Source organism: Camelina sativa, chromosome 14, assembly GCF_030686135.1.
Source record: "Camelina sativa cultivar CO46 ecotype springtype chromosome 14, ASM3068613v1".
Classification (NCBI taxonomy): domain Eukaryota; kingdom Viridiplantae; phylum Streptophyta; class Magnoliopsida; order Brassicales; family Brassicaceae; genus Camelina; species Camelina sativa.
In genome coordinates, this window is record NC_141893.1 from 34,069,437 (window position 1) to 34,083,282 (window position 13,846).

At 39.2% G+C, this 13,846-nt stretch overlaps 1 protein-coding gene and 1 pseudogene across 2 annotated transcripts; both read right to left on the reverse strand.

Annotated features, from left to right (window-relative positions):
* Positions 1-833: 833 nt before the first annotated feature.
* LOC104743055 (nucleolar protein 56-like) lies at positions 834-3,461 on the reverse strand. Its single transcript, XM_010464178.3, has 8 exons — positions 3,150-3,461; positions 2,646-2,860; positions 2,391-2,548; positions 2,122-2,309; positions 1,784-2,036; positions 1,550-1,698; positions 1,325-1,459; positions 834-1,237 (listed from the first exon to the last, which is right to left on the reverse strand). The coding sequence occupies exons 1-8, from the start codon at positions 3,352-3,354 to the stop codon at positions 987-989; spliced, it is 1,554 nt and encodes a 517-aa protein (XP_010462480.2). The 5' UTR covers positions 3,355-3,461; the 3' UTR covers positions 834-986.
* Positions 3,462-3,958: 497 nt separating this feature from the next.
* Positions 3,959-10,502, reverse strand: LOC104743057 (putative LRR receptor-like serine/threonine-protein kinase At1g56130; annotated as a pseudogene). The gene is made up of 22 exons (XR_015579379.1): positions 10,163-10,502; positions 9,583-9,769; positions 9,378-9,449; positions 9,198-9,269; positions 9,028-9,099; positions 8,851-8,922; positions 8,660-8,731; positions 8,303-8,548; positions 8,122-8,193; positions 7,594-7,665; positions 7,363-7,428; positions 7,067-7,132; positions 6,841-6,885; positions 6,650-6,711; positions 6,169-6,545; positions 5,858-6,056; positions 5,597-5,755; positions 5,352-5,470; positions 5,026-5,236; positions 4,735-4,943; positions 4,505-4,655; positions 3,959-4,434 (listed from the first exon to the last, which is right to left on the reverse strand). The product of XR_015579379.1 is annotated as a putative LRR receptor-like serine/threonine-protein kinase At1g56130 (transcript).
* Positions 10,503-13,846: the final 3,344 nt, after the last annotated feature.

Here is a 13,846-nt window from a genome sequence, read left to right on the forward strand (position 1 = left end):
CCTTGCATGACGGCCGATGTAAATAAATTACTCGTGGCGACTAATCCGTATATTTAATTACTAAACTGTTACTGGGTGGGGAATTGGTGATGCGTGGCCCATCACGTTTGTCCTTAAAGATAGATGAGTTTATTAGTTTCAACTTTCAAGAACAGAACATCACGTTTACTACTAGATGATCGAATGTTAAGCATAATGAAATCATGCATTTAAAACAAAACAAAAAATGATTTAATTTAAAAAAAAAACATAAGAACACATGATGTCGTATAATAAAAAGAGGGAATCATTTCATTTTCATTGGGGTAAGCAAGCGTCAATGTTGAGTTTCGTACATAGAGAAAAAGAAAGAGATAGGAGGTTATTAGAAGCGATCAATGATCCTCATAGCAGCATCAGAGAGTTGGGCATATATATTGATTTGGCTAAATAGCTCCAAAGCCTCCTCAAACAAAGACTCATCAAACTTGACACTTTCGAGATTGGACCGACAGCTCCAAGGGTAGCCAAGTGCAAGCATTATCGATCTAGCGGCTTTGTCGTAATCACCGCTTCTCAGATCCGTTTTGGCTTCCGACAGTTTTTTAGGTACCTCCATCGACAAGTCATGTTTGCAAGCCTCCAAAACTTTCTTAACTTCTAATAGTCTTTTATTAGCAGTTGTAGTATTTTATAAAATGGAGACTCCAGGGTTGTAAACGTCATCCAACATACTAAATTTACCATTTAGTCTTTTCCCATAGCATGGCATATTTTGGTATGCACTTGGAAAGATAATTTTACGAAGTAATCATGTGATTGCAGAACTTAAAGCATGTAAAACAGAAACAGAATCGTGAAACCTAAACAATATTATGATGTTACCAAATCTCGCATCGTTTCCAGACCAAAACAAAAATTATCCAAAGTTCACTAAGAAAACGAAACGCAACCGACATTACTCAAAAATAAAAATACAATACAGGGTTTTGTTATGTTTTGCATCCCTACTCTGCACTCTTTGACTTCTTCTTCTTCTTCGTGCTGTGGCCATCATCAGTCTCCTCGTCTCCTCCAGCTTTACTCTTCTTTTTCTTCTTCTCTGATTTCTCATTCTCCTCTGCTGTCTCCATCTTCCTCTTCTCTTTCTTCTTCTTTTTCTCTGACTTGTCCTCTTCCATTGCCACCACCTCTTCTTCTTCACCCTTTGCCTTCTTCTTCTTGCTTTTCTTTGCTGAGACATCCTTCCCTTCATCATCTAAACCAGGAACAGATCAAACACTGAGTCCACCATCACTCTAAGAGAACTCTGTTTTCAACCAAAAAAAAGCTATACACGAAATACCATTCTTTTGCAGATTCTCTATGACTTCCTTCATTACATCCACATTCTTGCGTGGGGCAACGCCTTTGTCATAAAATTCCAGCCTTTCCTCAACTTGTTCACGAAGCTTCTCACCAAAGGCAGTAGTTGCACCATCTACGTAGGACATTTCAGGGTACATAATTTAAAACTTAAACAGCATATCTCACAACCGAAAGCTCTTTTCCAGGGTTTTCAGAACTTTACCAGCGAAACAATCAATCCGGGATGCTATAGAGCACTTGTTAGCAAGATAACGAGCGATACGACCCTTGTTCTTAGCAGAGGCTCGGCCAATGAAGGAAGAATGGAAAATCAACCCATACTTGGGAGTGTTTCCACGCGTTTTAAGTGCCCTGAAACACCACAGCGGTTCATGTCACACGCAGCACTAAAAGAAAACTTGGGAAAATTAATAAAAGACAGGGCCAGATATTGCACCTGAAAAGCGCCTTCTCAGCTCCAAGAATCTGGAGGGTGGATGATGGGCATTTAGCAAGGTTAGTCAGACTTCCAGCATGTGAAATCAAACGAGCACCAACCATTTCTCCAATCAAAGCTGCCAAATTAGGGGCAATGTCGCTCATCTTGGTAACAAGATAATCGTAGAGCTTCTTCCTGTAGTCAGCAAGATCCATAACTCTCTGAGCAAAGGTCTGTACGTTGATCAGGTCAACTGGTGATAAATCCTGGCCTGTCAATAGGTAAGAAATAACCGTCTCAGAACAATTAATTTTAGAAAAACATTGCTATCAAAAAACACAGCCCAAGTGATATACCCATAGAAGCTTTTCCAGCTTCGACGACCTCCTTTGCCTTATCTTCATCCCCTAAGACTTCAGTAAGCATTGGGATGTGGTCTTCGGTCAACTTTGACTTGTCATCAATCATCTTTGAAACACGGGAGTAAAGATAGTTGTCATTAACTATCTTCACTAGCTCGGGGAAGTGCCACGAATACCATTCCCTGTAAGAACATTGTAAACAGTTCATCTACCAATAGGTAATTTGCAACACAGAATCTGAAAGGGAAAAGCACAAAACAAACCTGACTCTCATGGCAAAGGAATTGATATCCTTGTCAAGGGTGTCAAGGAGGAAAATAGCTTGAATAACCATGTTATCCACTCGGTTAACATTGAACTTCACCTTGGCTCTGCTGTAGCTATGAGCTAACCCAAGCTGAGATTTTTCAAGATCACCAGGCTACACAAATAGAAAATGTTCATCAGAACACAAACCATAGGTAACAAGCAAAAAGACAAGAGAAGAAGGCCTTTAGATACAAAGAAGGATAGCACACCTTTAGGTCCTTGATGAACCTATCAAAATGCTGGCGTACACCTCTGAGAAGCTCAAGTACGAACTCATTGCTCTGGCATGGGATTTTAGTGGCTTCAAAAATATGTGAACCGAGTTTAGGCTCAGCCAATCCTAAGCTGAACTTGGGTTTCTTTCCCTCCTTGACTTTAGGAAGATTCAACTCCAGGAAACTTCTAAGCTCGTCAGTCATAACACCTACCAACATCAGATAAATCCGATTCCAGAGATCAATGATATAATCAAAACAATGAAACAAAATCAGGACGCAAACAAAAATATGAAAAAACAATAAATTGAAGCGCTCTCTACAATAAATATCCAGGGGGTTTTGAGCTACGAGGTTTTAAATCTAAGGGTTTACTTTTTCAGCAGTCTCTGTTCTAGCTCTATATCGAAGAACAAGCAGTGTATATAATAAGGTAAACTCAACACAACACATGAAGATACAAAACAAGGAACAAGTTAGTGGGTAATGAAGAGTCACCTTCTGAGACGGCGTTCATTTGGTTGAGAGCATCGAGAGCAGACTCGAAGGGGTGAAACGCTGTGAGCTGAACTACGCGGCCAAACCGACTGAGGTCAGAGACGGAGGTCCGAACGGCCTCAGTGTTCTGCCCGATCTCATCTAGTCCGTGCACCTCGAAGATGGCATAGCCTGAAGAAGATTCGTACTGCACATACATCGTCATTTTTGGAGGAGAAGAAACTAAAACCCTAGCAACCTACTGAGCGAGATAAATATACAATGTGCCGAAACTAGGGTTTCAGGGTTTAATTCCATTTGTTTGATGGCGCTGCTGTGAACAAATTCAATGGGCCTGGCCCATTTCACGGTCTCTTAGTTGTCGTAGCTTATAGAGTCCAATATTTTTGCTCGGCCCATCACGGCCGCTTTAAGAAATTATTAATATCGTATTAGTCGATTTTTTTTTTTATTATTTTTAACTTTTTTTTAACAATGTGAACTATTTATACTATTTTCGAAACTTTTGACAGAAGCTACGAAATAACAAGAACAAGAAAGTATTAGACGAATTCGGAGCTACGAAAATATTCTTATTGAGTTATATGTGAAATCTGTTTCTCCAATAGATTGTCTCATCTTGATGTATCTAAACAAACGTATCTGTAGGCTATACCTGCAGAGGAGACAAATTCATCTTCCCTCCTTGATCTTGAATCCAAGCATTATATTGTTTTAGAGTCGCTGTCTCTGGGGCCAGGCGTCACAAAGCTCGTGAAGAAGCTAGTGGTGTCATCAAATCTACTACAGTCAGTTAGGTAACCCAGAGCTCTTAAAATATTATTATATTGAATGGAGGTGAAATCTGTTTCTCCAATACATATGGAAGAAAACTGTCATCTTCCATAACAATCACATATCTATAGGAAACATTTTCATCTTCCCTCCTTGATCTTGAATCCAACCATTGGCTTAGATTCGCAGTCATTATGTGACATCCCGGGGTCAGGCGCTATAAAGCTCGTGGAGAAGCTAGTTTCTTTGGTTTGAAAGTTGCTGAAAGATGAGCTTGTGGTGTCATCAAATGTACAGTCGGTTAGGTAGCCTGGCTTTGAGGTGGCATCATTGACCTCAGTATCTCCTGTCAACATGGCTACCACTCGTGACATGGTGGTCTCAAGGCATGAGATGACTGAGTGCAAAGCAGAGCAATGCCAATCATGCGTTTCACTTCTTCCATGTTGTATTCCTTTAGCTCATCATCAATTAGTTCAGTGTCACGGCTTTTCTCGCGTAGATTCCATGCCTGTATACAAGAAACACACAAATATTCATGTCTATCTCCAACTTCCCTCATATGAAAAGTAAAGGCGTACCCATTCAAGAAGATATTTTTTTCCCTCCTCCAAGTTTTCATCAGAGTTTTTCCTTCCACTCACTAACTCAAGAGCCACAACACCAAAGGCATACACATCTGTTTCCTCTGTTAGATGTCCACGCATGGCATACTCTGGCGCAAGATATCCACTGCATTGGTACAACTAACATGTGTTACATATCCATAATTGTGTCGCAACCCAAAGGTCAGGGTCTATGGGTTACTTACATTGTCCCTGCCACTCGGGTACTAATATGGGTTTTCTTGTCATCATACAGTTTTGCAAGCCCAAAATCAGAAACTTTTGGGACCAGTTCAGAGTCAAGTAAAATGTTGCTGGCCTTCACATCTCTGTGTATTATTCGAACACTCGCCTCCTCGTGGAGATATACATATCTCATAACGGGTTGGCCAATCAAGATGTAAAGTCTTATCCCCTGAAACATCCAACCCAATGGCATAATGAGTACTTTAGCTTGGCAGAAGCAGAAATAGTCAAGTCACGTTTCTGTTCAGTACCAAATAATGCCTGATCGAGACTTCCCTTAGGGAGGTACTCATATACGAGCAAACGATGATCTCCTTCAAAGCAGCATCCGTAAAGTTTTACTAGGTTGCGATGTAGAACTGCAGAAATTGCTACAACTTCTGCAACAAATTGTCCCTTTCCTTGCCGTGATCCAACTGATAACTGCTTCACCGCGACCTCTCGTCCATCATTTAGGTTTCCCTGTTGAATGTGTTATTCAAAACAACACATATTAAAAAGGTATTACATTTACCCTTTTTTCCTAGTATCTCAGAATAATATACAGCTATTTCGTTTGTTTCGGTAAGGGACTTACCTTATATACAGCTCCAAACCCTCCTTCTCCAAGCTTGTTTGAGGGATTGAAATCTTGCGTTGCACTTTTAAGTTCCGAGTAAGTAAAGGTGTATGGCTTTACGTCCATACTAAGTATCTCTGCCAGAAACAGTTGAGTACTTAAAATCAACCAATATAAGAGATGATATTCAACTTTAATTTTTAATCAGAGAGCTAAAATTCTTCAGCTCAAGGGCTTGTTTTATGTCCTTATTACATCTATACCTTCATCATCTGTGTACGGCTTTCTTCTTTTACGAATGATGAAGATAACCACACCCGCAAAGATGCTCAAAAGTCCAACGCCAACAATGACACCCACAATAGTACCAGTCCTGCTCTTTCCCTTTGATGGTGGCCTATTACCCACAGTTGGTGTGAAATCTGAACAGGAATATGTGACACTTAGGCACTAACTAGTAACAGGATTTAGTAAAAATCAGGGGAAAAAAAAAGATTGTACCATTTTTGACAGTTAGGCGTTACCTGGTGTGGCACTGACGGCCGATATTAATGTCCCATAAGCCCCTTGGATAGGAATACAGCATGTTCCTTTTCCAGCCCAAAAAAGATGAATTTCGAGGTGATTTTCTGATACATTTGCTTTATATTCTCTCTGAACTGCTCGAAGAGTAGAGTCACCAGCTGTTCTGCGTACATCAAAATCCTTTTCAACAAGTCTTCCCTGGGAAAAACAGAGCTACATCTCAGAATTTATCAGAACCTACAATTCGGGAGAAAATTAGTAAACCAAAAAGTTAATTTGTATAGCAGAAAGCCGATCAAGTAGTGCAGACCTGGACATAAATGTCAAAACGTCGTCTTCCAGTACCTTTCCAACTGTTAGAACCTACAATTTGTATTTCGGCAAACTGAAGTCTTATGGTGTAGCCTCCATTTTCTAGCCCCAACCCATAATACCTTAGGGAAGATGCAGAAAGTCTTGCTGACTGAAAGAGCTCTGGGTCCATAGTGTTGGTAAATTGTGCTTGTGAATTAGCTATGTATACATTATTGCTACTTCCGGCAAAATTTCCTACACTACTGGCTGCCCATCTCTTAGCAGCACTCACGACAAACGAAGCTGGTCCAAGATCCCCGTCCTCCTTCTCAAATATTGCCCCGCTAACAGACCTTTTCTCTGGGCCTCCGCAGTTGATCGAAAAGTTAAAATCTAGACACCAGTCAATAGCGAAAGTCTTAAAAGCACTTTTTATATGTTTGCTCACTCCACATGGAGAACAAAAAGTTATGAGGATATCTTTTTGTTACACTTACAGATTCCTTTGCCTCGATTGCAGGGGAAGTTCTTCTGCAGGCAATTTAGTCCTGATAAAACTCTTTTAACAAAAATAAAAAAATGATAAGTCGGGGATATACTTGCATCCTTTTGCAGGAAAAAAAAAGATTAAAAAAAATAGAAACGTATTGAAATTTCAAGCACCAACAAGGACATATTAAGAAATTACCTGTTGTCTAGACCTTCCAACGTGAAGTTGTTAGCAACAAGATTGCTGCACATACAACATACACTTCTGTTTGTTATTCCCTAACAAGTGATTATTATAAATATTTCCAACAAAAAGAAGGCTTGACGCTGGATATGAAGAAGGCTATGCATGTGGGAAAATTTCAAAGATTGTAGGAACATTTTGAATAATAAGTTGGGAAAAGCTATTGTTATTGTTTACTGACACTTTCATGTTTGGTAAGCTGACCCATGAAGGAAGACTTCCGGACAAATTATTGTACGACACATCTCTGCAAGCATAAAAGAACGATAATTAGGATCTATCAAATATATTATATGTCCAAAAACAGTTTTCTTATTTTCTTGTAAAGTGATCTCTGTCACCCACCAAGAGTGGAACCTTATTCGAGTTAAATAAGTGCCCAGTAAACAGTTTACGAAGTCGAGGATCTGTTAACAAACTGTCTATCTACGTTGTGGCTTTTGAAGATGAAGCAATTATAAAGGTTTAGTTACTCACACAGTGCTCAGAGACTGCCGCTTTTGAGTGGGCAAGGATCCATTCAACGTGTTATTTCCCAGAAACCTAATATATATGAAAACAACAATTCTTTATAAAAATTATCGGGTAACAACATAACATCTTACAAGAGAGAAAGTCCAATTAGCAATGTTAAGGAGGTGATACCCAAAATAAACAACAGCAACCTTAGATAATATCCCAAAATATACAGACAACATATCATCTTACAAGAGAGCAAGTTCACTTAGGTTGAAAAGTGAAGCCGGAATTGGTCCTTGTAGTTTGTTGAAGCTCAAATCACTGGAAAAACAAACATGAATTAAACGGTTAAACATTAAACTAATCCTGGTTACTAATGAATGATACGTGATCATGGTTAGGTAGATTAGAGTATGGTTAGGACATTTTAATTAATTAGTTTTGGTGGTTTACTTTATGAATTTGGTTTAAGTATTTTCCTTTATGCATTAGGGTTATGATTTAAGTTGTATGAAAACCTATATAAGGTTCTCTCTTGATTAATAAGAGAGGAAGCCCCAAGAATTAACCTTAATCTCTAAGAGAGAATTAGGGTTAAGAGGGAGCTAAGCTTTTACATCTTTCTTAATTCTCAAGCAATAAAGAGGTTCATAACAATGAATGAGGAAGAATACGGAATCATCTCATTGACTTTCACAAATCATCTCAGTCTTTTTACAGAAAAGACCCTGAAACAGCTTTCAGAACATGTGAAGATACAATGACATATGTACTTACACTTGTTTCAAACTTGAGTATCCTCCAATAGTAGACGGTATTGTCCCAGTGAGATTGTTGTTCCTTAATACTCTGCAACAGATATCATAATTTCTAAATACACGGAGGAGGGAGAAACAGTTCAACAGTACATTTATCTGAACATAAATTGGAGCAGAAGTTGGAATCAAAGCTGCATTACAGTGTACTTAGATTCTTCATGTCTTTGATGAAATCAAAAGAAGAGCCTCCATTGGATATATCACCAAGCCTCCAACATATAAAATATGAATACGTGGAATATAGAAATAAACATATATACAAGAGCAATGGAACACGTCCATAATATAACTCGGTAGAAATGAAATTTTCTTACAAGGTAGTAAGTCTAGTCCAGTTTCCTATAAAGTCTGGTATCTGACCTGTAAGTTCCAGATCCATAATCCAACTGGCACAACATCAAGGGCATCAATCACGCCAAGGAAAAAATTAAAATGTAAAGTAATAAATAGATTACAAAAAAAAATAAAAAAAAATATTTGAATTCAATATATCTTACGCTTGTTCCAGATCCAAAAAATTAGCAAACGATAAAGGTATTCCCCCGCTGAGTCCAGAACTATCTACGTACCTGAAAAGATGTAAGAAATTCTTTAAAACTAATTGCGCAAGACTTTTGTGGTCGGTGAACACACAATTATAGACAGGAAATAAATACATAGCACTTGTAGAACTGACAGACAGACTAACATTTGCTGTAGTTTGGTACAACTCCCAATCTCAGCTGGTATAGAACCGGAAAAGTTATTTGAACCAATACTACTGCAGAAAAAACAAAATAGAGTATATAAGGTATAAGGAACCATCAAAACCTCCAAAAGCAGCAGTGTGAAGACATATTCGAATTGGAACAAATAAGAAGCTTACAGTAATCTTAAATCTGTAAGCAAACCGATTTCTTTAGGAAGAGGGCCAGACAAGGCATTGATCCCAAAAGTCCTATATGTGAGAGCGTGAGAGACAAGAAAGTGTTAAACTGAAAGTGTAGAAACTTAATTACCAAAAAGGAAGAAAAAGGAAGAAGGGCCGGGTATTACATCCACTGCATTCGAGTCAGGTTTCCAATTGCAGGAGGCAGTGAGCCTGTGAGAAAATTTTGAGCTAGGTTCCTGAAAGATGTGATTTTGAAATGACCATATTGGATCAAATTAATAGAGTTTACAAATATATTAACCTAATTGGGTAAGTGGGTTGTTGTATGATTCAAAAATACGTACAGATTGGTGAGGAATGTCAAAGTCCAGAGCTCTTGAGGTATAGGTCCTTTAACATCTAACGCATAAACCTTGCTGTGAAGAAGACAAACAACATAGTATATGGAAAATGACTTGAATGAAGCATTAATTCCCAGTGGGAGATTTCGTCGAACACATGGGGTGCAGCAAAAACAAATATACTATAATAAGGGGATCAGAGTCGTACATGTTGTTTATGCGGCAGATTGTGGAGTTTTCGAAACTACAGTCGCATTTGATGAGAGGATTGTATGCAGTGTTGGTGTCGAGGACACTGGCGTCGATGGCGGCCCCGGTGCAAAGTTCGCCGCTGATGTTCCATTTACTCCGCTCGTGTATCTTCCAAGCCGCAAAGATGGAGTTTAAAGCTCGCGCTGTTTAATTTATTCACAACCACACAACGGTCGATTATTTATTATTTTGAATTTGATTATTATTGGGATTATGAGCCCCTTAATCTATTGACGTACGCGCTTAATTAAATTTAAGGCTTAACTAAACAACTCTCTGTTAATTAATTGAGTTTACACATTAACTGAACTAAAAGAGTCATTATATAGTATACTATACTGTATATTAAATTAATATATAGAGGATGAATTTTTCTTCAGCATGTTATTAATTTACTTTTGACAAGCAGCATTTTATATGTTTGCAGTTGATTTTTTTTTTACAAAGAAGTAGCTATATTACATAATCCACAAAATCGAATCGATCGATGACATGACGATGATTAAACTTTTTTTGTCAACTGTTAAAAGACAAACCTTCGTCCGGATGAGTAGTGGGTACGGTTCGGTTTTGGGCTCGAACCAGCACGTGGACCAAACGGAAACAACACAAGAAGAACCAGAGGGTCAGGAGCAGAAACGAAGAGCTCGGTAGCCTGAGCATCTCTCAACAACGGAGAAGACTAAAGATCAAGATGTCCAAAAAGCTAGACAGTCAGGTGAAGGAGGTTTTATAAACACTTTGGTTCAAAAACACAGGACTACTAGCTAAGAGTGTTTATATATAGAGATACATTTTGTCTTAGAGCTAGTTGGTTGAGATGTCAATGGCTATGATTATTGTTTATGTTTTTCAATACATATACAGTACGCAGTTGGATATTTCTTTCTTCTTCACCCATATACTATATCAAATAAATGTCCTTTTCTTTTCTAGCTATAAATTTCTCTCCAACACTATTAGCAGAGAGAGGAGAAGACTTACTACTATGAGGGAAGACTTACTATGCAATCTCACCAATCATAGCCAAGATAACTTTAGTTTGATCAACACTAGTGTACGTAAGATTGACTGACTATAAACGAAATTTAAAGTCGTCGTCAATTATCAACTTGGGACGACGTCTTAAATGGATTATTTGGCAACTATGCATTTCGTACTAGTACTGGAAGTCTCTGGAACCCATTCTTTAAAGTGATCTATCTTAATAATTATAACACTCATGATTACATTTCCAACGACCAAGTTGCTAGTGAAGAAGAGTCAGTATACTTTAACTTCAGGACATGATGAATTCATTCATAGATAGTGCGATCGAGGTCCATCACGACCACTCAAACTTGGTAATTATTATTATTGAATAAAAGTAATGAGTTAACTTATGAAAGAAGCCCTTTTTTTTAGTGGCATTTGTGGATTTGGGTCAATTTGGTGTATAACCAAAATCAATAAACTAATTAAGGATATAGCATAGTATTCAAATAAATTAGAAAAATAGGAGGAGGGTAGGGAAAATGACAATTTTGGTGTTATGGTGGTGGTGGTGTTAGTGGAGGATAATGGTGGCCGGAGGAGAGGTGGCCGGAGGTGGCTGGCGGTGGCCGGTGGTGGTCGGAGGTGGTGGCCGGAGGTGGCTTGAGGAGTTGGCCAAAATCTGATGAGCGGCGGTGGGTGGTGGCTGGAGGTGGCCGGAGGAGTTGGCCGGAATCAGACGACCGGCAGTGGGCGGTGGCTGGTGGTGGTAGTGGGTTGTGGTGAAAGGAGGTGGTGGTAGGGATAATTTAGCCATTAATATACAAAATACAGACTATATAACCTTTTAATTGTTAGAATGGTTATAGATGAATTAAAGATTTTTTGTTGGTTATAGGTTCAAATTCTTCTGTGGATTTTGCCATTTTAGTTTTTCAAGATTTTAAAATACAATTTTACACATTATGTTTGATTTTCTTTTTTGTTCCATTTTTTTTTTAGAGTTTCGTATTTGTTATGAAGTATGTATTTTAGCCAAACAAATTCACAAATGTATAGATTTCAAAGTGACCAAAAGTTGCAAATCTAAAATATTTTTTAAAAATGGTAAAGTTAGAATAATTGGAGTGAAAAGTGGCAAAATCCATAATAATCCAAGTGATATTTATCAAAAAGTTTTTTTTTCCCTTTTCTTCGTCATGTTCCAAGATACGTACAAGCTTGGATTATTTTAGGAATACAGAAGCACCTAATTTTTTGTTATCATAGCATAATCATATCTATCTTACTTTTCAATTGATTACATTAAGGTTTTTTTAAGCATAGTCCCTGTTAGGGGTTCCTCTCCCAACACAAGGCCCAGTCCAGGAAAAATCTCCCAAGGTCCACTCCAGGAAAAATTTCCCAAGGCGCAGTCCAGGAAAAATCTCCCAAAGCTCAAATAAACACTTAAAAGGAGAGAGGGGTATTTCGGCCTTTTTAAGTGACGAACCGACACGGCTTTCTATAAATATGAGCGTACGACGCTTAGCAAAGGGGAGGAAGAAAAGAAGAGCAGAACGCTACAGAAACCACGAGTAATTAATTAAGCATCTCGTCCAAAACGCGAGTCGACGAGCCACAAGCTCGTCCACCTTAATTTCCTTTCACTCGTTCTATTATCTATCGTTATAGTCCAAATTATTGTGCCCCGACACCGAGTTATGAAAGAGAGATTCGACATCCTTTTTATCGAGCTATAAATATTTAATTGTGACTGATATCAACATCAACAATTTGGCGCACCAGGTAGGGGGAGCCAAGTCGAAATTTTCTTTAAGAACTTAGAATACGGACCTGCGAAGAGTAGACGAGATGACCGGAACCGCTAAAGAAGGAAACAAAGGGATCGGGTCGTCGGGTGGAACGATAACTCCAGGAACAGATCAGACGGAGCCAGCAATCCTTCCAACCCCGGACGCTCCAAGGAAAGCTGTCGCAGCCAAAAGCCCGGAAACGTTCGTCATCGCGACGAACCTAACAAGCCCGGCGAACACAGAAGCGACGCAAAATCCTGCGCAGCTCACCTTGCTCAATAGTCAGCATGTCTCTAGCATAGACGAGCTGTTACGCGGGATACTAATGCGCCTTGACCAGTAGGAACAACGAACCAACACACGTCTAGATGCACTTACCGGAGCGCAAGTCAGTTCTCAGGAGGAAATCAACCATCTCCATACAACTCAACAAAACCCGGCAAACCTCCTCTCGCTTGGGACGATGGTGAGACCTCATGAGCGGACTAATGAGTTTGAGCGTAATCCCATCGTACACGTCGGCGAACAAACTAGTGGGGGAAAGGATGCAGAGTTAAAGGAAATCAGAGAGAAAATGCAAGAGATGGAAGCGATATTCCAAAAAGTGACAAGCAAGGCACCAGAGGTAGACCTCGTGCTGGAAGCAACGGAGAGAACGCCGTTCTCCAGGAGACTCGTGACCACTCCAGTACGGCGACCGGTCAAGCCAAGACTAGGCTACTATGACGATACTACAGACCCGCGAGATTTCCTACATACATTTGGGGTCTCTCTCGGCCCCCTGCAATTCAGCCCGGCAGAATATGATGCCAGAGCATGTCAAGTCTTTGCCGAACATCTAACAGGCACCGCTCTAAGTTGGTTCTCACGGCTTCCATCTGGGTCGATAGACAGTATCAAGGACCTAATAACCAAATTCTTGAAGCAATTCTCGGTTCTGTGATCTAGAGTTAAATCAATAACCCAAAGCACACTCAACCACGATCTAGTGGTGTCGTCGTAGCACTTTAGGGTCGAATCCACAAAGACCAAACAATTGCACTATGAAATTATGTAGATCGAATATAGCTAAGACAGAAAAAAGGAAATTTGTGTTTCAAGTAACTAATCAAAAATAGAAAGTAAATAAGTTGTTTTAAATTCAAAAAGGAAATATTGGGTGCAGGGAATCTATGGGGATATAATTCTCGGACTAAGGTGGAAGATGGGGATGCATTAAACACCGTTCTAGAACTCAAATCACGGTTGTAAAGCTAACCTACTTTCGCAACGTTAACTATCTATGCAATGAATTCACTAAACCCTAAACCGTCGTTTGGACCTAGCAAACCAAGCAAGCAATAAAGGTTCAAGTTTGATCTGTTCACAAGGTGCCTCAACTTCAACTTTCGTTGGCTAAGGATCACCTTGCTCACCTATGTTCTTTCAAGCAATTAAACAACACTTTTGATG